This window comes from Sus scrofa, chromosome 2 (assembly GCF_054392235.1).
Source record: "Sus scrofa isolate SSC_HxYL_T2T_F1_AM1 chromosome 2, Sscrofa_HxYL_maternal_Yorkshire_Landrace_v2.0, whole genome shotgun sequence".
Lineage (NCBI taxonomy): Eukaryota > Metazoa > Chordata > Mammalia > Artiodactyla > Suidae > Sus > Sus scrofa.
In genome coordinates, this window is record NC_139384.1 from 108,125,748 (window position 1) to 108,147,899 (window position 22,152).

At 37.6% G+C, this 22,152-nt stretch overlaps 2 protein-coding genes and 1 long non-coding RNA gene across 16 annotated transcripts in view; 2 read left to right on the forward strand and 1 right to left on the reverse strand.

Moving 5' to 3' along the window:
• LOC102167126 (uncharacterized) overlaps window positions 1-7,709 on the forward strand; it is a 43,741-nt gene extending 36,032 nt beyond the window's left edge. The window contains exon 2 of the long non-coding RNA XR_002342050.2: window positions 1,257-7,709. This is a non-coding gene — a long non-coding RNA (uncharacterized LOC102167126). The remainder of the gene's footprint in view (window positions 1-1,256) is intronic.
• MBLAC2 (metallo-beta-lactamase domain containing 2) lies at window positions 3,411-19,116 on the reverse strand. Its single transcript, XM_003123780.5, has 2 exons — window positions 18,237-19,116; window positions 3,411-6,950 (listed from the first exon to the last, which is right to left on the reverse strand). Exons 1-2 carry the CDS (start codon window positions 18,688-18,690, stop codon window positions 6,565-6,567), a joined length of 840 nt encoding a protein of 279 aa, XP_003123828.1. The 5' UTR covers window positions 18,691-19,116; the 3' UTR covers window positions 3,411-6,564.
• The window catches only part of POLR3G (RNA polymerase III subunit G), a 41,061-nt gene continuing 37,800 nt past the window's right edge, over window positions 18,892-22,152 (forward strand). For 8 of the 14 annotated variants that reach the window (XR_014838305.1, XR_014838303.1, XR_014838304.1 and 5 more), the window contains exon 1: window positions 18,892-19,393. The gene's annotated coding sequence lies outside the window, so the exon portion shown is untranslated. Of the gene's footprint in view, window positions 19,394-19,414; window positions 19,723-22,152 lie in introns of those variants that run through there. The other 6 variants (XR_014838306.1, XM_085014068.1, XM_085014074.1 and 3 more) reach the window with 4 other exon arrangements.

Here is a 22,152-nt window from a genome sequence, read left to right on the forward strand (position 1 = left end):
ACCCCAACCCCAACCCCTGGCAACCACTGATCTTTTTACTGTTTCTATAGCTTTGCCTTTTCCAGAATGTGGCATAAACTGAAACCATACACTATGTTACCTTTTCAGATTGCCTTCTTTCATGAGGTAACATGCATTTGGGTTTTGTCCATATCTTTCATGGCTTGAGTTCTTCCAGTTTTATTGAGATATTGGACTTGCTGTGTGGCTCACAACAGTTTTATCGCGATATCATTGATATATAGCACTGTATATGTCTAAGGTTGTACAGTATCATGCTTTAACTTTCATACATCATGAAATGATTATCACAATAAATGTAGTGAATCCATCAATTTACATAGATTAGAAAATTAAAGAAATAGAAAAAAATTTTCCTTGTGATGAGAACTCTTAGGATTTACTTTCCTAACAACTTTGATATGTAATGTATAGCAGCATCAATTATATTTATCATGTTGTACATTACATCCCTAGTAATCACTTATCTTGTAAATGGGAGTTTGTACATTTCGACTGCCTTCATCTAATCTCCCCTCCCCCCACTCCTTGACTCTGGTAGCCATAAATCTGATCTCTTTTTCTATAAATGTTTTTGATGTATAATTGACCTAAAACACTATATTAGTTCCTGTTACACAACATGGTAATTTGATATTTCTATACATTTCAAAAGGATTATCACAATACATCTAGCCATAATACATTATCATACAAATATATTACCCAGTTGTTGACTATATTCTCCATGCTATACATTTCATACCCTTGACTCATTTATTCTAACAACTGGAAGTTTGTGCCTCAATCTCCCTCACCTATTTCTTCCCTCCCGACACGCCCCTCCTCTCTGGAAGCTCCTGTTTGTTCTCTGTATCTATGCCTGTTTCTGTTTTGTGGTTTGTTTGTTTTTGCTGTTGTTTTGCCTTTTCTAGGGCCACACCCACAGTGTATGGAGGTTCCCAGGCTAGGGGTCCAATTGGAGCTGTAGCCACTGGCCTACACCAGAGCCATAGTAACACGAAATCCAAGCCCCCTCTGGGACCCACACCACAGCTAAGGGCAACACTGGATCCTTAACCTACCAAGCGAGGCCAGGGATCAAACCCACAACCTCATGGTTCCTAGTCAGATTTGTTAACCACGGAGCTACGATGGGAACTCCCTGTTTTGTGCTTTTATTTATTTTGTTGTTTAGATTCCACATGTAAGTGAAATCATACAATATTTGTCCTTTTCTATTTTGACTTTTTCAGGTTTTGGTATCAAGGTGATGCGGGCCTCGTATAAGGAGTTCAGAAGTCTTCCTTCCTCTGCAATTTCTTGGAATGGTTTGAGAAGGATAAGTGTTAACTTTTCTTTAAATGTTTGGTAGAATTCATCTGTGAGGGCATCTGTTTCTGAATTTTTATTTGCCGGGATTTTTTTTGTTAATGATTCAATTTCATTACTGTAGTTGGTCTATTCATATTTTATGTTTCTTCCTGGTTCAGTGTTATAAGACTGTACATTTCTAGGAATTTGTACATTTCTTATAGGTTGTTCTTCTTATTGCTATATAGTTGTTTGTAGTAATCTCTTACGATCCTTAGTATTTCTATAATGTCAGTTGTTAACTTCTTTTTCATTTCTGATTTTATTTATCTGGGCCTTCTCTTTTTTCCTTGATGAGTCTGGCTGAAGAATTATATTTTCAAAGAAATAGGTCTTTGAAATATTTCCATGTGTGAAAATGCTATGGAAGGGAGGCTCAGCAATTGTGCACTGCAGTGTAGGGTGATCTCACAGGGACCTTTCTTTGGAGACTCCAGATTCAGTATCATTGTCTTTTCTTTGGGTAGTCAATTTTTAAAGAAATGGCTTTTTCAATCTACTGCCTGGAGGTTATAATTCTAGTAGTCATCATTCTTTAAACTAGGTGAGAGGAGTCTGGGAATGTGAATTTTAGTATACAAACTTCACTGTACATAAAACTTTGCTCAGTCGCTCTCTTTTCACTTAGAAGACTGTGGCTTAACAAGGTCTGGTTTCTTTTGAGTAGAGATCCTATTTTATCCTCTTCACATAATTCAAGGAAGGAGCAGATCCCAGTTTTGCAGGGCCTGAAACTCCATAAAATTTGGAGGCTTTGGGGCAGAGAATAAAAAATAACTTAGTTTTACAAATTGAAACAGAAAAAAAATGACTATTTGTGCACATTTCTTGGGCCCCTCCTAGGGCCTTGGAGGGACACATGCCAGTGCTAAGCCCGGAGGCTAAAGATTACCTAATTTCATGATAAATCTAAACTAGTCTTCAACCTATTGCTTAATAGCATAGAAAAGCAACCATGCTTTAATAAAAAAAAAAAAAATAGAATAGTATAGAATTAGAGGGGGTTTTGATGGTCTAAACTGCAAACAAAATTTGAAACTAGAAGACTTTTACTCCGAATCCTAGAGGTGCCTGCTACTATCAATTTTTAAGCCTTTTAGGAGGAAGTTGTGCTATAATGGGATTGCTTCTTTGTTTTCCTTATTCCTGTTTTCAGCTTTCTTGTGTTTGCCAAGTTCTCACTTCTCTATCAGCTTTCTGGTGTCCAAATGTTGATGCTGTTGTTTTCTTTACATTACTGTTCTTGTTTGTTTATACTATTATAAAAAAAAAATTGCCTTTCTTGTCATTTTACTGAGTTTCACAAAGGAGCAGAAGTTAAGGTGTTCTCAACCTGCCATTCTTAACCCCAAATCAGAATGCGCCATATCACACTCCAGTACTGCCCCCCAAAATGGCTGGAGAACGTTACACAAGTAGCAACAGAGCATGAAAATATCACTTACCTTACCCTTGCCAATACTCCATATTCTCAAAATTTCCCATTCTGGGAGTTCCTGTCAGGCTCAGCGGAAACGAATCTGACTAGCATCTATGAGGACGCAGGTTCAATCCCTGGCCTTGCTCAGTGGGTTAAGGATCTGATACCGCCCTGAGCTGTGGTGTAGGTCTTAGACGTGGCTCGGATCTGGTGTTGCTGTGGCTGTGGTGTTGGCTGGCAGCTACAGCTCCAATTCGACCCCTAGCCTGGGAACCTCCATGTGCTGCAGGTGCGGCCCTAAAAATAAATAAATAAAATAAAATAAAATAAAATACATTCTGAATCTTTCCCCTTTTATTAACACCTTTGTCCACTGGAAAGTTAGTATCAGAATCACCTGGAAACTTGCTGGACAGTTCTTAGGCCCCATCCCAGGTGTACTGGCTCTGACATCAGGTGGAATGGACAGAGGGAAGGCCTTAATCTGTGGTTTAACAGGCCCTCCAGTGGCTACAGCTCTGATTCCACACTAGCCTGGGAACCTCCATATGCCATGAGTGTAGCCCTAAAAAGACCAAAAAAAAAAAAAGGAAAAAAATATCAACTATACCAACTATAGGTTGAAATAAAATATTCACTTTTAATAGTTATCACACAAATGTTTACTTACACTTATCTGAAAATTAAAAGAGGACAATTTGTGCATGTCACATTCATGTTACTATCTATATAAGAACAACTACACATAATCATTTATTCAACTACATCAGAATAACACACAAGGGTTTGTTTGTTTTGGACTTCTCAGTTAAAATAAACACCAAAGAAGGAAACTGAATTTCCAAAAATTAAGTTATTAACAAAATAAATACTACAACTTATTTCTAAATGGCTTATATTTTGACAACTTTGAATTATACTTACATACTATTATTTCCCAAAACCATAAATTACAACAAGGGTCACTGTCAGGGTGAAAATACATATTTCTAAAGCTTTTTTAAAATATGCTATTATTATGCTTTAACATCACTTGATTTATTCTTGGCACATGTGGCATCTTGTAAAGTAAAAATAGACTTTGCCAATTTTATGTTATTGTGCAGGTATAAGAGAGCACAGTTTGGAAGGCAGACAGACCTGTGTTCGGTTACCAGCTTTGTCCACAGTTGTGTTGTTAGGCTGGTCAATTACTTCATGGCACTGAGGCCAGGATTAAATAAAATAATGCCTTTTTTTAAATGCGTAGCATGGGTTCTAAATGAATGATACAGCCTTTCCCCAGTTTACTCACATTGAAGCAATAACAAAATATCACAGTTTTATATTTTGGTACAATTTGAAAAAACTAGAAAATAATTAGGAAATTTAAAAATAAAATAATGCGTTTTGAAGAATCACACTTTTAAGAAATAAGGAAAGCCTTCATCAGGTTCAAATATTTTCCAATAAAACTTAGTGCCTACTATACCCTGATTAAAAAAAAAAGTCCTAAAAAATGATAAAATGGTCAGTGGTTAAGGGCTTTTGGTTTTCTTTTGTGCTATTGTTATAAAAATAATGGCTATATTTAAGGCTCATTAAGTGATTGTAGTTGCCCTGAACCAAATCTATCCTCTTGATGTTGCACCATCAATTAAAACAGACCCACTGCCTTGAGTGACTATCACAGAGAAACCCGCATGATATTCTACATTTGAACACCTTACTTATGGCCTCATTACTGCTTTTAAGTAAAGGTTCATTTGGTGACATGTGGCAGTATAGCCTGTCAGTCATTAAGGATGATTCTTACATACACAATCACAAACCCATCTTTGTCAAGCTAAATACTTGGTGTTTAGAAGACTTAAGACTCCTGAAAATTAAACTGTCACAAGGAACTGCCTACTCTAGAGAGCAATGCTTCCATCCCTACTCGTAGCACTGAAGATGCAGAAACAACCCTATTCTTGTTGCCTATCCCTATCACCAAACAAATCATCCTTCCAAATCTGACTTAAAAACTCCTCCCCCAGGAACCTTTCCCTAACCAAGCTTCACACCCCTCCATTTATGTCCTGACACTCATGTATAATTTATATTAACTTCAACCTCCATATATTATTACTCATGTTTTGCATGTCTTCTAATTCCAGCTACAACACAGTCTCTGACTTTTTAAGCTTCCACAGTGTTTAGCACAATATATGCATGTATGTATGTGATTATGTATATGCATGTGGCGGGGGGGGTTGAATGAATAAAAGACTAAAGAACCTGAGTGGGGTGTAGGGGAGAAAACATTTCATAATTTTTCAGAAATCAAACTGGACCTTCCTAATACTAAAAAATCTGATTTCCAAAGCTATCTAAGTTTGGTTTTGGACATGTCAATAATAAAAAGGCATTGAAAAATTGTTTGAAAAACCTTTATGAAATATTCCAAAAAGCTTTTTAATAAATTATTAAGAGCACCAAACCAAAACATTTTACTAAATAGTGGGATAACCTTTCCTATAACTTTATAAATGTAGACTTCTTTTCATTTAAGACAAAGAATACTGAACAGGAATAGGTGTTGTGAATCAGGATAAAAAAGGCAATTCACTCTAAGTCCATATCTAATGCACATTTTGCAATTAATTTGAAAAGCCTGCTGTGGTTCATATGTATGTTATGCTAAGTAAAAGAATGGTTTATATCAGGATGTTGTAGATCTCTGTACTTGTTTTGGTACTATAAAATATGACACATATACTGAAGCTGCTATTTAACAAAAAATTTTTGTTTATAATAGCTATTATTATTAAAATAGGATATAATTTAAAAATTATTCTCAATGTGTATATTTTCAAATTTGCCTGACAGTGTCCTTTTGAGAAATTTGACAATTCGTAGAGGACAGACATTTGAATTTCACTTTTATCATTAAAAATATTACACTTACATAACAACAAACAACAATATATAGTAGCTTTTTTACTGAAGCACTCTGCAATTTATATTTAAAGCTTTGCAATAAAACAAAACTCATTGTACTTTTTGTAAGTAAATTACACAACACATAATGTACACTATAATTACATTAAAAATAAATAAAATTAAACATGAAAATTCCGTACCATAACAATGGATTGTTTTACCTGTCATTCCAAATATTAGTTTAAATATTTGTTTTGAGTTCTAATGTATTTTAAACCCAAAGCCTTTATCTTTAAATAATATACTAAAAATATTAAGTTTGTAATATAAACATAAAACCCTTTATGCCCTTTTTCCTAGGACATCTAGGAAATAAAATAAATTAGAGGCAAGGATAGTTCTTTCTCTCTTTTTTAAATTTTTGGCCATGTCTGTGGCATGTGGACGTTCCTGGGCCAGGGATCAAACCCATACCATAGCAGCAACCCAAGTTGCTGAGTGAAAAAGCTGGATCCTTAACTTGTTGCGCCACAAGAGAACTTCTGGATGGTTCTTTCTTGTACTATAAAATGCTTCTCGTTTCCCCATATACTTCTATGTCATTTCTAGAGCAAACATTACAACATGATGTCAAATTATAAGCTTTGGCAAATTATAAGCTTATTTAAGTGGTTTCTTATTTGGAAAAAAGAAAAAAAAAATTAAACTAAGAAGTTCCTTTTTTGGCTTATTCATTCTCAACCTTTTTTCCTCTAATATACAATAGTAGTATAAAAGCACTTCTTGAAATGCTCACTACTTTAAACAACACAAAATGAACTGGATTAATTTACAGAATTAATCAAAAGGGATTACCAGTACAGATACTAGGCTGAGGTCCTAGAATTTGTTACACGTAGGGCTAAACTTGCAAGAGATCGCATGGCAAAGGTAGAAACTTTGTGACATATCCCAGCTTTTGAAATATAGTTAGAAGCCAATCGAAAAAGCCTTTCAGCACCAAAGGTATTGAAATGCCCAGGAAGCACCTTCTCTACCAGACCTCGGTCCACTAATTCTATCAGACGTTCACAGGTTCCAATATAGTCACTTATCCGGCTGTAGGGGAGCCAATCAATCAGTGATCCATCGTACACGACATCTCCACTGAAGAGAATCTTTCGGTCTTTGTCATGTAAGCAAATACTGCCCCTGGAATGACCAGGCATGTGCATAACAGTGAGTTGTCTGTCACCAAGGTTAATTACATCCCCTATAAATGGAAACAAAATTTACAGATAAACATGTTATATATTTGCCTTTAATCACTTAAATCATAGTACCCTAAATGGTTTCAAAGATGTTGGGAAGGATGATAGCTAGTGTACATTTAATATACTAATGTACATTGTGTATATACCCAAGGGAGATACGGCTGTATAGTTTCTCAAATTTATTTCACCACAAAACTTCAAAACAAAAATCTTTTCAGAATATCCACTGTACTAGTATCCTAGTGACATAATTCATGAACGGTGTGAATGGTGCTCTAGTGCACAGTATTATATTTTTGCTTTTGGGGGGGGTCACATTATGGGAATTAAGCCTTAAGGAATCAGTACAAATGATGATGCTCTAGCTACTGCTATTGCTGTAATAAACTGTTCTTCATCTCTGACCAGGAACCTCATGTCCTCTGTCAAAATCCATTAAACTGTGGCAGGCTAACTTGCTAACTTGCAAATAGGGTAAAATCTCAAACTCTTCCCAGATATTTGACAGTAGGGAGGAAACTGAGCTATATTAATACAAAATTGCTCTTTTGCTGGATTTAAAAATTAGTACTAACTTAAGTAAATCATAATAAGTTAAAAGAGTCATACTGTTATCACTAGTGCAAAAATACAAAAACAGAAAAAAAATCAATGAAATATAGCTAAAAATAGCAAAATTAAAATGTATAATGTAATAATCAGAATTTGCTAAACATAAAAAAAGACAAAAAAGGAAAAATAAAGGGATAAACAAGAAATGAGACATAGAAAACAAATAACAAAATGGCAAACCTAAATATAGTTATAGCAATAATTACATTAAATATTAAAGGGATAAACATTCTAATCAAAAGCAGAGATTGCCCAACCACCTAGAAAAGCAAGATGTATACGCAGTCTACAAAAGAGGAATTACAAAGTTAAAGACAAAAATAGGTTGAAGAGTTATACCATATATTAAATATTAATGATAAGAGATCTAGAGTGGCTATATTATCAGACAAAAATAGATTTTTATATAAGGAATATCACTAAAGAAAAGAGGTACATTTTATGATATACAGTAGGTCAATGCATGAAAAAAAATCTAAAATAAATTTGTGTATGTACCTAAAACAGAGACTAAAAATTCATAAAGTAAAATTGACAAGATTGAAAAAAGAATCAACGGTTCAACAATTATGCCTAGGGATTTAAATATTCTTCTCTGAATAATGCATAATATAAATATATAGAAAATCATTAAGGATACAGACAATCTGAACATTACTATCAACTTGACCTACCTGACATATATAAAATAGTTTACCCCGAAATAACTAAGTATACATACTTTTCAATTGCACATGAAATTTGCCAGGCTATAAGGCTAGGCCATAAAACTCAATAAATGTAAAAGGAATAAAATCATACAAGGTATGTTCGCTGATGGCAACATAATTAAATTAGAAATCAATATTTAAAAAAATAGGAAATATCCAAATAAGTAAACTCACATTTATACACTACTTATGGATCCAAGAAGAAATCATAAGGGAGATCAGAGAATCACTTGAACTAAATGAAAATTGAAACATATCAAAATATATAGACTTTAGCTAAAGCATACTTAGAAGAAAATTTTTTTTTGCTTAAAATGCTTATTTAGGGAGTTCCCTTGTGGCACAGTGAGTTAAGTATCCAGTTGTGTTACTGCAACAGCCTGGGTTGCTGCTGTGGTGTACGTTCAATCCCTGGCCTGGGAACTAGTGCATGCTACATATGTGGCCAAAATGAAAAAGGCTTATTTATAAAGCAGTAAATGTTTAAAATCAACAACTAAAGTTTCTATCTTAAGAAGTCAGTTAAAGAAGAACAAATCAATCACAAAAATAAGTATTAAGGAAAAAAAAATAATGGCCAGAGAAGAAATAAATGAAACAGAGAGCAAACATCAACAGAGAAAATCACGGAAAACAATAAATGGTTCTTTGAAAAAATCAGCAAAATTGATAAACCTTTTGCTAGACAAAGTTAGAGAAAACACAAATTGCAAAAGTCAAGAATAAAAGTGGAGATATTACTATAGACCCTAAAGAAATTAAAGGGAGTATAAAGGCATGTTAGAAATAACTTTAAGCCAAGAAACTTGACAACTTAGTTGAAACAAATTCTTAGAGACAAATGAGCAGAAATGATCAAAGAAATACACTCTAACTAGACCTATATCTAGCAATGAGACTGATCAATAATTAAATCTCCCCACAAAGAAGATCTGGGCTGAAAGATGGCTTCATTGATCGATTCTGTCAATGTTTAAGACAGAGAAAATATCAATCTTATATAAAGAATTTCAGAATATAGATGAGGAGGGGAAACTTTCTAATTCACTTTCACCCTGATAAAAGCCAGACAATGTAAAAAGAAAACTACAAACAAATACTGCTAATGAATGTAGTAACAAAATCTTAATAATTAAAATATTGGCAAATTAAATACAGCAATTTATAAACAGGATAATGACAAAATGGGGTTTATCACAGCAATGTAAGTTTGGATTGACTTCTGAAAATCTATTAATATATTATGCCATATTAAAAAAAAAAGGAGAAAAGCCATACATTCATTTCAACAGATTGAGAAAAGGTATATGACAAACATCAATCTTTATTTGTAATTTTAAAAACTTTCAGGAAACTAGAAATAGAACTGATAAAGAGCATCTAAGAAAAACCTACACCTAACCTCTCACCAAATAGAAATAGTAAATGCCTTCCTCCTAAGATATAAGATAGGAAGGCAAGGACATCAGTTCTTATCACTTCTATTTAACATTGTACTGCAGATCCTAGCCAGTGCATTAAGCCAAGAAAAAGAGAATAAAGTCACATAGATTTCCAAAGAGGTAAATCTGTCGTTATTCACAGACAATGTGATCTTTACATGCAGAAAAATTCCAAGAAATATACGAAAAAACTAGAGAATTAAAAACCAGGTTTAGTACTATCACAGGTTACAAGATCAACATAAAAAATCAATTTTATTTTTATATGCTAGCAGTAAATGATCAAAAATGAATTTAAAAAATATTCTATTTACAGTAGCAACAAAAGAATATTTAGATACTTAGGAAAAAACAAAAGATGTTTTGTTATATCTGTACACTGAAAACTATAATAACACTTTCAAGAGAAATTAAAAACCTAAGCAAAAGGAGAAATAAGCTATAATATTCATTGACTGGAAGACTCAAAATTGTTAAGATGGTAATTAAATCCAGTTTTTCCTATAGCTGCACTCTCTAATAGTACTTTCTGAGATTATGGAAATGTTCTGTATCAACGCTGTCCAGTATGGTAGCCACTAGCTACATATGGCTAATGACACTCAAAATAAAGCTAGTGCAACTAAGGAACTACCTTTTTTTTTAGGCCACACCTGCATATCAAAAATTCCCAGGCTAGGGGTCGAATTGGAGGTATAGCCACCAGCCTACACCACAGCCACAGTAACACAGGATCCAAGTGAGGCCAGGGATCGAACCTTCATCCTCATGAATACCAGTCAGGTTCTTAATCCACCAAGCCACAATGGGAACTCCAGGAACTAAATTTTTAATTTTAAAATCAGTCCTAAACTAAATTTGTATTAGATAGCTACATGTGGCTAGTGACTACTGGTTAGTAAAGATCTATAGATTCAACAATCTCAATCAAAACCATGACATGCTTTTTTTGTTTTTCGGCTGCACTTGCAGCATATGGACGTTCCCAGGCCAGGAATCAAATCTAAACTACAGCTGTGGCAACACCAGATCTTTAACCCACTGTGCTGGGCCAGGGATTAAACCCATGCTGCCAAAGAGACAACACAGGATCCTTAACCTGCTGTGCTACAACAGAACTCCAACATGCTTTTTTTATAGAATCTGAAAATATGGTTCTAAAATTTATAGGGAAATGCAAACGACCTAGAAGAGCCAAACAATTTTGAAAAACAGGTACAAGGTTGGAGGACTTACACAATCTAATTTCAAGAATTATAATAAAGTTACAATAACCAAGAGAGGGTGGTGCTAGCTAAATGACAATCAACAAAAGATACTAGAGTCCACAAGGAAACACTCACATATATAGTGGATTTTTGAGAAAGATATCAACCAACATAATTTAATGGGTAAAAGGATAGTCTCTTCAACAAATTAGACCAAATTAGACTGAGATTCTTTAGATATCTGTATGCAGAATAACCAAAAATAACCTCTCAATCCTTAATTTGCAATATTAACAAAAATGAACTCCAAAATGGATCATAAACCTAAATGTGAGAACTACAGAAGAAAATCTTTATAATTCTGAGCTATCACAGAGCTCTCAAACATGACACAAAGAGCATAAAATATAAGGAAAAATGACTAACTGGAGTATACTCAAGTTGTAAACTTTCTTGCTTGAAAAGATACCATTAAGAAAATGAAAAGGCAGGCCACACACTGGAAGAAAATATCTGCAAAATGTATATCTGATAAAGGACTTGAATTCAGAATATACGAAGAACTCCTACAACTCAATAACAATTAAACAAAAATTCAATTTTTAAAAAAAGAGAAGATTTTGATAGACCTTTTAACAAAGAAGAAATTTAAATAGCAAACAAATATCTGAAAAGATGCTCAACATCCTTAGTCATTAAGGAAATGCAAATTAAACCTCAGTAAAATATCACTACCCATTTATTAGAACATCAGTCAAAAGAACTAACAAAATCAAGCACTGGCAGAGATGTGAAGAAACTGGAAATCTTATATACTGCAGCTAGGAATATAAAATGGTTGGACACCTTCTTAAACTTTTTTACATAGATTTACCATGCAACCCAGAAAATCCATTTCTAGGTCTCTATCAAGGAAATGAAAACATGCATCCATACAAAGACTTAACATGCAAGTGTTCATGCTGCATTATTCATAACAATTCCAAAATAGAAAATCCAAATTGCCTTCAACAGGTGAATATACAAATGTGTTATATCCATAAATGAGTTATTTCTCAGTATTAGAAAAGAATTATTTATAGATAACATGGATGAATCTCCAAAACATTACGCCAAGTGGAAGAGACATAAAAGACTATGTATTATAGAATTATGTTTTTAGAAAATTTTTAGAAAAACAAAACTGTAGTAACACAAAACAGATTGGTGGGGCCCACCCAGGCTGGGAGCAGGGATTGTCCTGGTCCTGTATTGAATCCAAGTAATTACATTAAGATGCACTCAGGTGCTCCCAAATTTCCCTACATTCCAATCCTAAGAGGCCAGATTCCTTCACAGGATACTTGTTCCAGACTGAAGGTGCTTCTGGGGATCACAGACCATTGCCATTTCCTGTTGATTAGCAAGTAAGGTAAAAGAAATTTCAGCTAAGTTGGTTGATTTAATAATAGAGCTGTTGGAACCAGACTGTTTTATACCTGTACAGAGAGGAGAGGAATGAGAGAAGTCTGATGCTAAAAAAGAAGCTGTAGAGAATGACCGATGGAGAGGTAGAGGGTTACAGGTCTTTTATATTCAAGGCTGGGTGATATTAAAAATATTTAGCAATAGATAAGATATAAGCACCCCTGCATCAAAATGAACAACTATAAGCAACTGCTAAGGCCATAGTGACTGAACATTATTAGATCTGTCATTACCCTGTAGCTTTATATAAATGTGCCTTATGATAATGCTCATATGTAATTTCAAGACCTCTCTTACAAGAACCAAAACTCTATGAAATGTATCATATGTAAAAATAAATATCACATATAAATATACATAAAAGATATATATACACACAACTATCCTTCCACGCTCTCAGCCTAACCCAGCTGTCACCAGATTCCAATCATAGCAGACATCTTTTGGCTTCTCAAATACCCTTTCCCATCTTGGAATCTCTATATTTTATTTCATTTTCAATCAAAGAATTAGAGGTACAAATTTCAAATAAAATATTTCAGGAGGGCTTAAAATGTAAGAAACAGTTATTTGCCCTATTCTGGCTCTATCTCCAATCCAGCTTCCCAGAGGGGAGCTTTTAACAATTTTACCTACTTCGTCTGGTAGTTGCTTCTACTGGATATAGTTAACCTGTAAATAATATTTATAGTCCATTTCTTGGTTTGCCAATTAGATATACTCTGATTTTATTCATGCATGACCACTTCTTGGTTTTTCATTTTAGATGTTATCCATTGACTTCCACTCTGAAATATAAGGATCTTTAGTAGCTCTTTTTACTCCTCTCTCCACTTACCATCCCACAGTGTATACATTTCACATCCTCTCATCCCGTCAAGAGTAATGATTCAACTGCCCAGATCTGGAACCGTCCAAGCCTGAGGTTCTAACACTGTCAGTGTCATCCTTTGCCATCATCCTGATGATTCCTTTTAACTTTCTCTTGCATTAGAACATCTATTTACTATATTCCATGTCTTCCTCTTGGTTTATTCCCTTATTTTGAAGGAAGTAAATAGATAAAGATCTATCTAAGTAACAGAATGTGGGCAATAATACTTTGAGAACTTGATTGATAGTGGAATGGGTTCTAGAAGTCTCAGTTGGAAAAGTTTTATTCAAATAAGACACAGCTGGAGTTCCCGTCGTGGCTCAGTGGAAACAAATCTGACTAGTATCCATGAGGACTCAGGTTCAATCCCTGGCTTTGCTCAGCAGGTTAAGGATTTGATGTTGCTGCGAGCTGTGGTGGAGGCCAGCAGCTACAGCTCTGATTCGACCCCTAGCCTGGGAACCTCCATATGCCACAGGTGCGGCCCTAAAATTATAAGAAAGAAAGAAAATAAAAACAAAACAAATAAGGCACAGCTCTTCTTTTCTAGCTCCAAAGTCATTGTGATCTGTATAGATGACCCCTTCTGTTTAAATCTGTAACTGTAGACTCTTCTTTGACCCCAGTGTTCTTAAACTTTATAATAATGTGCCCTGGGTTGGATGTGTTTTCATCCATTGTACTGAGAATTCTGGGGGCTCTTTCAATCTGGAAATTTATATCCCTTAATTATGGGATATTTTCTTGAATTACCTCTACTATGCTTTCTTTTCTTCTACTTTCTCTATTTGCTCCATCTGTGCTCATACAATAATATACCAGTGTCTCATTTTTCATTCTGGTCCTTTACTGGTTCTTTCCTAGTTTTGATTTTGCATATCTGCTCCTTTTTTAAGTTTTTCAACTTTATTTTCTGGATATTCTACTGAATAATTTCTGACATTTTAAATTCCAAGAGCTCTTTTATGAGTCTGAATACTGTTCTATTGCTTATTTTTAAGGCATCCTGTTACCTCTTAGATATCTTGAATGCAATAGCTACCAATATCCCTTGATGGTATTATGACTGTCCTCTCCTCTCAAGTTGCTTTATGGTTTAGTATTTGACTTCACCTGAGAGGATTTTCTTGGATTTTTCATAATGCTTGAGTGCCTGTTTAAGAGTGCAGGAATAATAAAAAGCTTGTATGAAGCACATGCATGGAGCCTGGTGACCTAGGCTCCACTGTAAAAAGTTCAAGCAAAGGAATTCTGTTGTGGCTCAGTAGATTAAAGATGCGGCATTGTCACTCCTGTGGCCCTGGTTACTGCAGTGGCCTGGGTTTGATTCCTGGCCCAGGAACTTCATGCTGTGGTGTGGCAAAAAAAAAAAAAAAGCCAGTTTTGGTGTTCCCATGTGCCTCAGGGGGTTAAGGTTCTGGCATTGTGGCTGCAATGGCTTGGGTTGCTGCTATAGCATGGGTTCGACCCCTAGCCCAGGAACTTCCAATAACAAAAAAGTTCAAGCCAAGGATTACTTAAGAATTAGCACTTTAGTCTTTTTTTTCTAGGGCTGGGCAGATTTTCCAAAAAGATTCTTTTAATTTCCTACCTGGGGAGTAAAGGCCGGATTTTCATCCTTCCAGGAAACTAGTAAAAAACATATGCATTCTCTCTTTTTTCTTTATATACATGTACATACACTTACCCCTCCTCTATTTTCCATCTAAACCCCTGAGCTCAGTAGTACCTGGTACCCCCCTCAATCAAGAAACCCCTTTGTTTTATTCTCTCTAGAGAACAAACTAACTGGGTGGGAGATGAGAGTTTTATTAGGAAGAGTTCCAGCGTTTTATTAACAGCTTCTTAAATGGCTTTCAACCAATTCTACTTATTTTAGTATGCTTCCCTTAACCTCTACTAAAGTACCAGCTAGTGCTAATTCCTGAGCCTTTTAGGTCTCCTGCAGTGCAAACCTGAATGGTTCTGAATTTTCCATTGCCAGCATAGGATAAGACAGCTAACCCAGGAGTTCCCATTGTGGCTCAGCGGAAACGAATCCCACTAGGAACCATGAGGCTGTGGGTTTGATCCCTGGCCTCGCTCACTGACTTAAAGATCCAACTTGCTGTGAGCTGTGGTGTAGGTTGCAGACGCGGCTTGGATCTGGTGTTGCTGTGGCTCTGGTGTAGGCCGACAGGAACAGCTCTGATTAGACCCCAAGCCTGGGAACCTCCATATGCTGTGGGTACGGCCCTTAAAAAGACAAACAAACAAACACAAACCTGCTAACTCGATCACCATATTTATTCTCCAGTATCCAAAATAGAACCTCAGTCAATGTGAATTTATACATAAAATAGACAAATCATGGTTCACTTGCAGTAATCTTAGTGTGGTTTTGAGAAGGAATCACATTAGATGTGCTTGTTCAAATTGCTGCTTCCTTTCTGGAATCTGTTTTTTGTTTTTAACCTCTTCACATGATTTAAGTTCACCTGAAAAACTGTTCTAATATGTTGGTGACTCTGGGAAAATTATTTAAACATGGACAATAGAGGTCAAAATGCCTGCACTTCATATTACTTGAATATTATGAAAAATAGTCCAAATGATGTGTGCCCACTCAAGAATGTGCTGTATAACCTAAGGTTTATTGCTATCTTCTTAAAGGAAGATACAACTTTACTATTAGTAGGAAGAGTTGTTTTTTTCATTAAAGATGATTTTCCATCAAAGATGATGCACAGAATGATGATCTCTCCTTGTCCCTCACATCCAACTCAGCTTTTGGGTTAGTGAAACAGTACACAGATTTGTATCTTTCCATGACAAGAGGTCATCAAAACACTAAATGAAATGACATAAGCTGATGAATTCAGTCTTACGTTCTAACCAAAACAATAAAGATGTTATGCTGTTAGTTAGGTATGTTCTGTTCATGTATGTGGAACTGTGTATGAGTTTTTCTAGATCTCCTTCCAGACATCTGCATTAATGATAATATCAAGTTAGCAAGCCACACCATTCAGAAGAGACAGGAAATTAATATTCCTGAGAAAAGAGGAAATTAGATACTATTTGAGGGCATGAGGCATCCAGCTTCTAATGAAAAACAACTTTTAATTTACATAGAATTACCACCTTCAAAGTGTGTAGTAAATACTGAGCTTTCTTTTCACACTTTCAAAGGCTTAAAGCACTGCACAGGTGACTTGCAAGCTACTTGCAATTCCAAAATACTATAATTTTACCATCAACTGGGATTTAGGAAACCTGGATTCTAGTCCCAGTTCTTTCCTTAACTTGGCTATGTGACCCCAGGCATGATATTCAAGCTTGCTTGGATTCCATCTATAAAACAATAATTTCTATCATTCTTTCATCATTGATTTCCTATTTCTGGTAAAGGAGCAAAAAGTAAATAAATAAAAATTTATTCATTTAGATAATTTAAATATATTTTAAATACTTATGTAAAGACTTTTTGTCCTGGGTGTCAGAGTTTAGTCTGAATACCAATCAACAGCATGGAAATCCTACCTTTAAATGTGTCAGTTTAATCAAGAAATACAGTAACTAAAAGCACATTTAATGTAAATGTAGTTTTCTTTCATCTGAAATTGTCAGGTAAAGTAGGACTCCCATCTAAACCCATGGGTTTTTTTTTTTTTAATTTTTAGATTTAAAATTTTAATGAAGACTTTTTAAGCAGGGTGTGAGATATACAATCTTGCTTTCTATTTTTTATATCTCATGTGATCAAGATCTCATTTTTGTAAAATATTTCATTATTGCATACTGGTTGGTCATAAAATGAACCTTACTGTACTGCAGCAACTAGATTTTTCCACCTCTTAGAGGAAGGATTTAATAGATTAAATTGGCAAATAAAATGGTTTCACGATAGAAATGAAAGGGACTTTCACATCCTACTCAGAATTACCAGTTTTATGGAGGATTAACGTGAGAGCTGCATGCTTTGATCTTATTGCACCTGGGTTCAAATCCTAGCTCTTGTTACTATCTTGTTCTGTAAATTCTAGGCAAGCCATTTAATTAGGGGTCAGCAACCTCGCTTCCAATGAGTTGTCAGGATTAAATGAAATCATCAAAAGCATCCTAAAAAGAAAATATACAAACAGCACTGCTATGACTGGTTCAATTATTTAAGTGCCTGTGTAGAGCTGGAAGGGCAGGAACCCTATCCTATTTTATTCTTTCTGAACCCCATCTTGTTTTTTCAGAGCCAAGAAGCCCAAGGTGATTTATGCATCAGTCCACATACTTCACCATCATCGGAAACAGCCTCCTCATTCATTAATCTTTCTCAGGCCTTGCTTTCAACCAGAACAGAGAGCTGCCATACTCTAAGATTCAGACATACTCTACTTTTTATGTTCACTATCAAGCTTCTTCTCTTGTGAGGCAACATCAAGAACAGAAACCTATCTGGAAGATAAGGATGAATGAACAGTTTGAAACCACTGACTGCTCTCTAATGGCTTTCTAAGCCTACAGGTGTGAACCGGGCAGATGAAGTCAGCAGTTCTCAAAAGCATAGAGCATGACATGCACTCTCCATGAGGCGTCATTCCTTTTAAGGAAGACTTTTCGCTAGAAAAGTGCCTGAAAATGTCGGACAGATGTTTGGGGAAAGAATGGAAATCCTAGATATAAGACTCTGTTGGTGTTATTGCTGTACGTTACACAGGAAACTGACTAGGGGGTGGGGCCGGCTCTCATTTGAGTACTCTGCATTGCTACCCGGTGCCAGAGCTGGTCTCCGGTAAGGAGGACTAAGACGGCCTTCCATCGACCTGATGTCGACTGGGGTTTTGAATCAGGAAGGGTGAAACAGAAGTAGTGTTTCTGCGATGGGACAAAATAAGGCCCCTTACAGCCACGCACGTCTGCAACAAGCACTCCTCGGACAGTTTCTCCCCAATCCCTTCCCTTAATGAGAGAGCGCGCGCTCGTGAAGGGCCATTACCATCCTGCAGGATGAGGGTGGGCTGCACCGCCTGCACTCGAAACTGCCTGGCCCTCCAGCCGGGGCTCGGAGCCCGGACCACCTCACTGTCGGACAGCCAGGTCACGGTTTCAAAGTTGTCCCCGCGAGCCAGCGCCTCGGCCTCGGCGTGGTGCACTGCCACCCGGTCGAACTGGTAGAGGCCGCCGGAGTGGTCGAAATGCACGTGAGTGGCCACAGCCAGCAGTGGCCGGCATGCCGCATCCTCTTTGGCCTCGCGGTCCTGCAAAAGGCCAGAAGAGTACAGGTACTCCGGGAGGCTGCGCAGGCCCAGGCCTGTGTCGATCACAACGTCTTGCTCCGAGCCTCGCACTAGCCAGATGTTGGCGCGGTTGCCTGACTCATAGAAGCGTTCCTGAATCCAGAAGATACCGTCGCCCAGAGACTTGTGGGCGTACCACTCGAGCGCCGACATGCTGAGTAGGGATGCGGCCAGGCGGAGTGGGTGTGGGCGTGTGTGCCTCCTGCAGGCTGCCCAGACTCCGGCGCTGCGGCGGGATAGACTGGTCTGCCTGCAGTCGGGAAGAAGGCGCAGAGCAAGAAGGGGGCGGGGGATGCAAAAGGAGTGGGAGGAGAACTGGGAGGAGGAAGGACTCTCGGAGACGCTGCCTTCCGCACCCTCCCTCCCGGTCCGCAAAGAACAGAGACCTATCTCCTTGCACCCCGGTGCAGAAACAATCGCAGCATCAGAGGCCACAGCAGAAAGTAGCGTCAATTCAGTAGACAAGGGATTCAGAAAGCGACACTCTTCCTACCGCCAGGTGTTTGACTGTAGAGGGCAGGGGCCAGGTTTGGAAGGCCCCAGGGCCGCCCACACACCGCGCACCGTGATGCGCACTTCCAGCCGGCGCAGAAAGAGTCAGGCCAAGGAGGTTGGACCGGTACGGTTCCCGCCAAGGGATAAAAAGCTCTCTCCCCAGAGGGCGGGGCTTACCTAGCGAGTGGGCGGAGCTAACTGGTGCGATCGGAACGCGATTCTGAGGCCTCGTGGAGGGCGGAGCGCGTTTTTCCAGAGGTGGAACCAGCACTCGGCGTCGGAACCTTCTGTCCGCACCCCTTCCTTGCCGGCCGGCACTTCGGCCGCACAGTTTTCTCAAGCTTCGAGACTTAGTAAGCAGGTAACAGAGGAGGCAATTGAGGGGTTGGGAGGAGATGGAATGAGTAGGGGGGGGAGTTAAAGGGGCACGTGGAAAAGACCGGGGAAGGCAGGAGTGGAGATTCATTAAAGAGCCTCTGGATTGAGGGACGTAGCGAGATCTCTTAATCCCTTCACAATCTTTTGAAATCGTCGTTCCAGATTTTATCTTGTCTCCACTTATTAGGACTGTTTTCAGTGAGTTCGAAGGGAATTTATGCTTTTACTGATGGTTGATTTTCAATTCCGATGGTATGATTGCTTCAAACACGAGTCATTGCCGCAGACTTGCTGCTAAGGACGCACTATTCAGTACGTTTTTTGTTTTTTGTTTTTTACCGTTAGCACTTTACCCTGTACTGTGAGGAGAGGTGTTGTTGATAAGGTTTTACTTCTCTTCTGAAAAATTAAATTATATATTCCTTCCCCTCCCCTTCCTTGTTTTGGTTACTTTGCCCGCTGTTGGAAGAGAGCAAAGAAAGTTGGTAGAAAGGCTCAACTAAGGAAGGGTGGAGGCAGCTGCACCTTGTGAGGGCAGGAAAAGTGGATAATGATTGGGTGTGGCCCCATCAGCTGAAAAAATCATCCCTAGTATTAACATAAGGTCCCTGTCCCCATCCCTCAGCTCCTCGCTGTTGGTATATCCATTCAGACTTAAACAATTCCCTTGAGAACTCGACTAACCTCCCTATCCAGCCAGGAAAAATTATAAAGAGACCCATGAGACAGCATTATAAAAGATAATTATGAAAATCCTTATTGTCTCAGCTACTAATAAGCCTTCATAGAGGGAGAGGTGTTCTCTCCTTCCCTATAAACCTTAAGTCTTTGAGGGGGATGCAACTTTTCTGAATGTTTACCTAACCTAGTTAGAATTTATCCAGACACTCTGTTCAGGGCTATCCTTATGTACAAGTCCCTCAGCTAAATGATGTGTGAAAAACAGAATTGTGTTTTTTTTTTTTTTTTTTAAAGTCATGATCTGGGTTCTCAGGAATTTGAGGGAAGCAATATCTTCACAAAAATGTTTGCAGTAAAAAGCAAATGAGATATGTACCCCAGAGGAAGTAAAAACCAGGTGCTATGAGAATATGCATGGAAGGGACTGATGAGTAGAGGCATTTGAGCTGGCCTTAAAAGACCACTGTTGTTAGGATGTTCTCAGCACGAAAGTAGAGAGCTCTCTATAGTTTTATTTTTCCTCTAGGTAAAGGGAGGTGAATTGGAGTGATATTCTTACTAAGCCATGAGCTCAGCAATAATTCATCCAATTTTTATTGGACTTTTGCCAGGCTCTAGTTGGTGATGGGGCAGGAAGAGGTGAATAAATCTTCAAAGAGGCCTTCACACTTACAGATCCTTCTGCTTGTATTACACTTTCCCTTGTATATCCTTTCCTGATTCTCAGCATGGCCTTTTCCTTCTGTCAGTTTTGTGCTCAAATATTACAGAATACAGGACCTCTTCAACCACTCTTTCTGTAATAGCACCCATGTTTCCTGCTTTTTTTTTCCACATCACTGATCACTACCTGACATTTTCTATGAAATATTTTTTCCCTTTCCTGTAGTAGACTCTAAGCACCATGAAAACAGGGGTTTTGTTTTATTCACTATTATATTCCCAATTCATAGAAGATGGCCTGACCTAAGAGTGCTTAATTAATACTTGAAGAAGGATAACTGAAGAACTTATGGGGAGACAGACAAGAACTGATGATTACAACATGCTTTTTAAATGGTAATAAAACAGGGTAGTATTTGGGAGACAGAAAAGAGAGAGGCCTAGCTCCACTTAGGGTGGAGGAAATGGTCTCAGAGAAGTGGCATTTGCATGGTATCTTAAATGATGATGGGGCTTGCTCAGGTGGATGTGGCATCCCAGCAGAAAGAACACTACAAGCAAGAGCTGATGTAGCAGATTTGGGAGTGGTCAGGAAAGGAGAAGGTGCCAGATGCACAAAGTCAGACTCCAAAGCTCTGTTGCTTAAGAAGGAGAGTGAAACATCAAGGTTTATGTTCTAGAGGGATGTCTGGAGAGTGGTTTGAAAGAGGAAGTCTGGCTATGGGAAGGTTGGTCCGGGTCAGGGATGGTGAAGAAAGGCAGATATGTGAAAGGGGACACAGAACTGATAGTCTTCTACCATTAAATGAGGATATCAAGGGAGTCGAGGACAAGGTCAACAGGACCAGCTTCTGAATAGGGCAATTTAAGTGTCATTCATCAGGAAGGATACTGTGACCAGAGTTTCAGTGCCTCTCTCAGAATCCATACCTGCTTATATGTTTATTCACTTAGCAAATTTGTGCAAGAGACTGTGAGAAGTGGAAGACAATACATTTAAGCCACAATTATAACTCACAAGGTTAGAGCTAGGAGGAATTTCGGGCATGAGCGCAACCTCTGCCACAAGATTGTTTCCATGCTTTTGCATTTCAGCTCTTGGATGCTTGAACTGCACTTGTCAAACTATTTTAGAACACTTCTGAACAGAAATTTTCAGAAAGCATCCCAGAATGGAAGGGTGGTGCCTCTGATTTTATATTTTTAAATCCAATCCATTTGGTCATTACTATTCCACTTCATTGTAAAGATTAAAGACATCTCTGCGATTTAAAAGGTCTTCAGCTAACCTGGTAGTGTGCTGCAGGCAGCATAATATAAATGCTAAGGACAATGGAAGGGTATCCTGACACTTTAATGCAGTCTTATCTTTGTTAGGAATTAATTCTTTGTCTCTAG

Coding starts and splice junctions, on each gene's coding strand:
- MBLAC2 (XM_003123780.5), bottom strand. CDS start 18,690: ATGTCGGCGCTCGAGTGGTACGCCCACAAGTCTCTGGGCGACGGTATC. Junction 6,951..18,236: donor CACCCTCATCCTGCAGGATG/GTAATGGCCCTT, acceptor TTCCATTTATAG/GGGATGTAATTAACCTTGGT.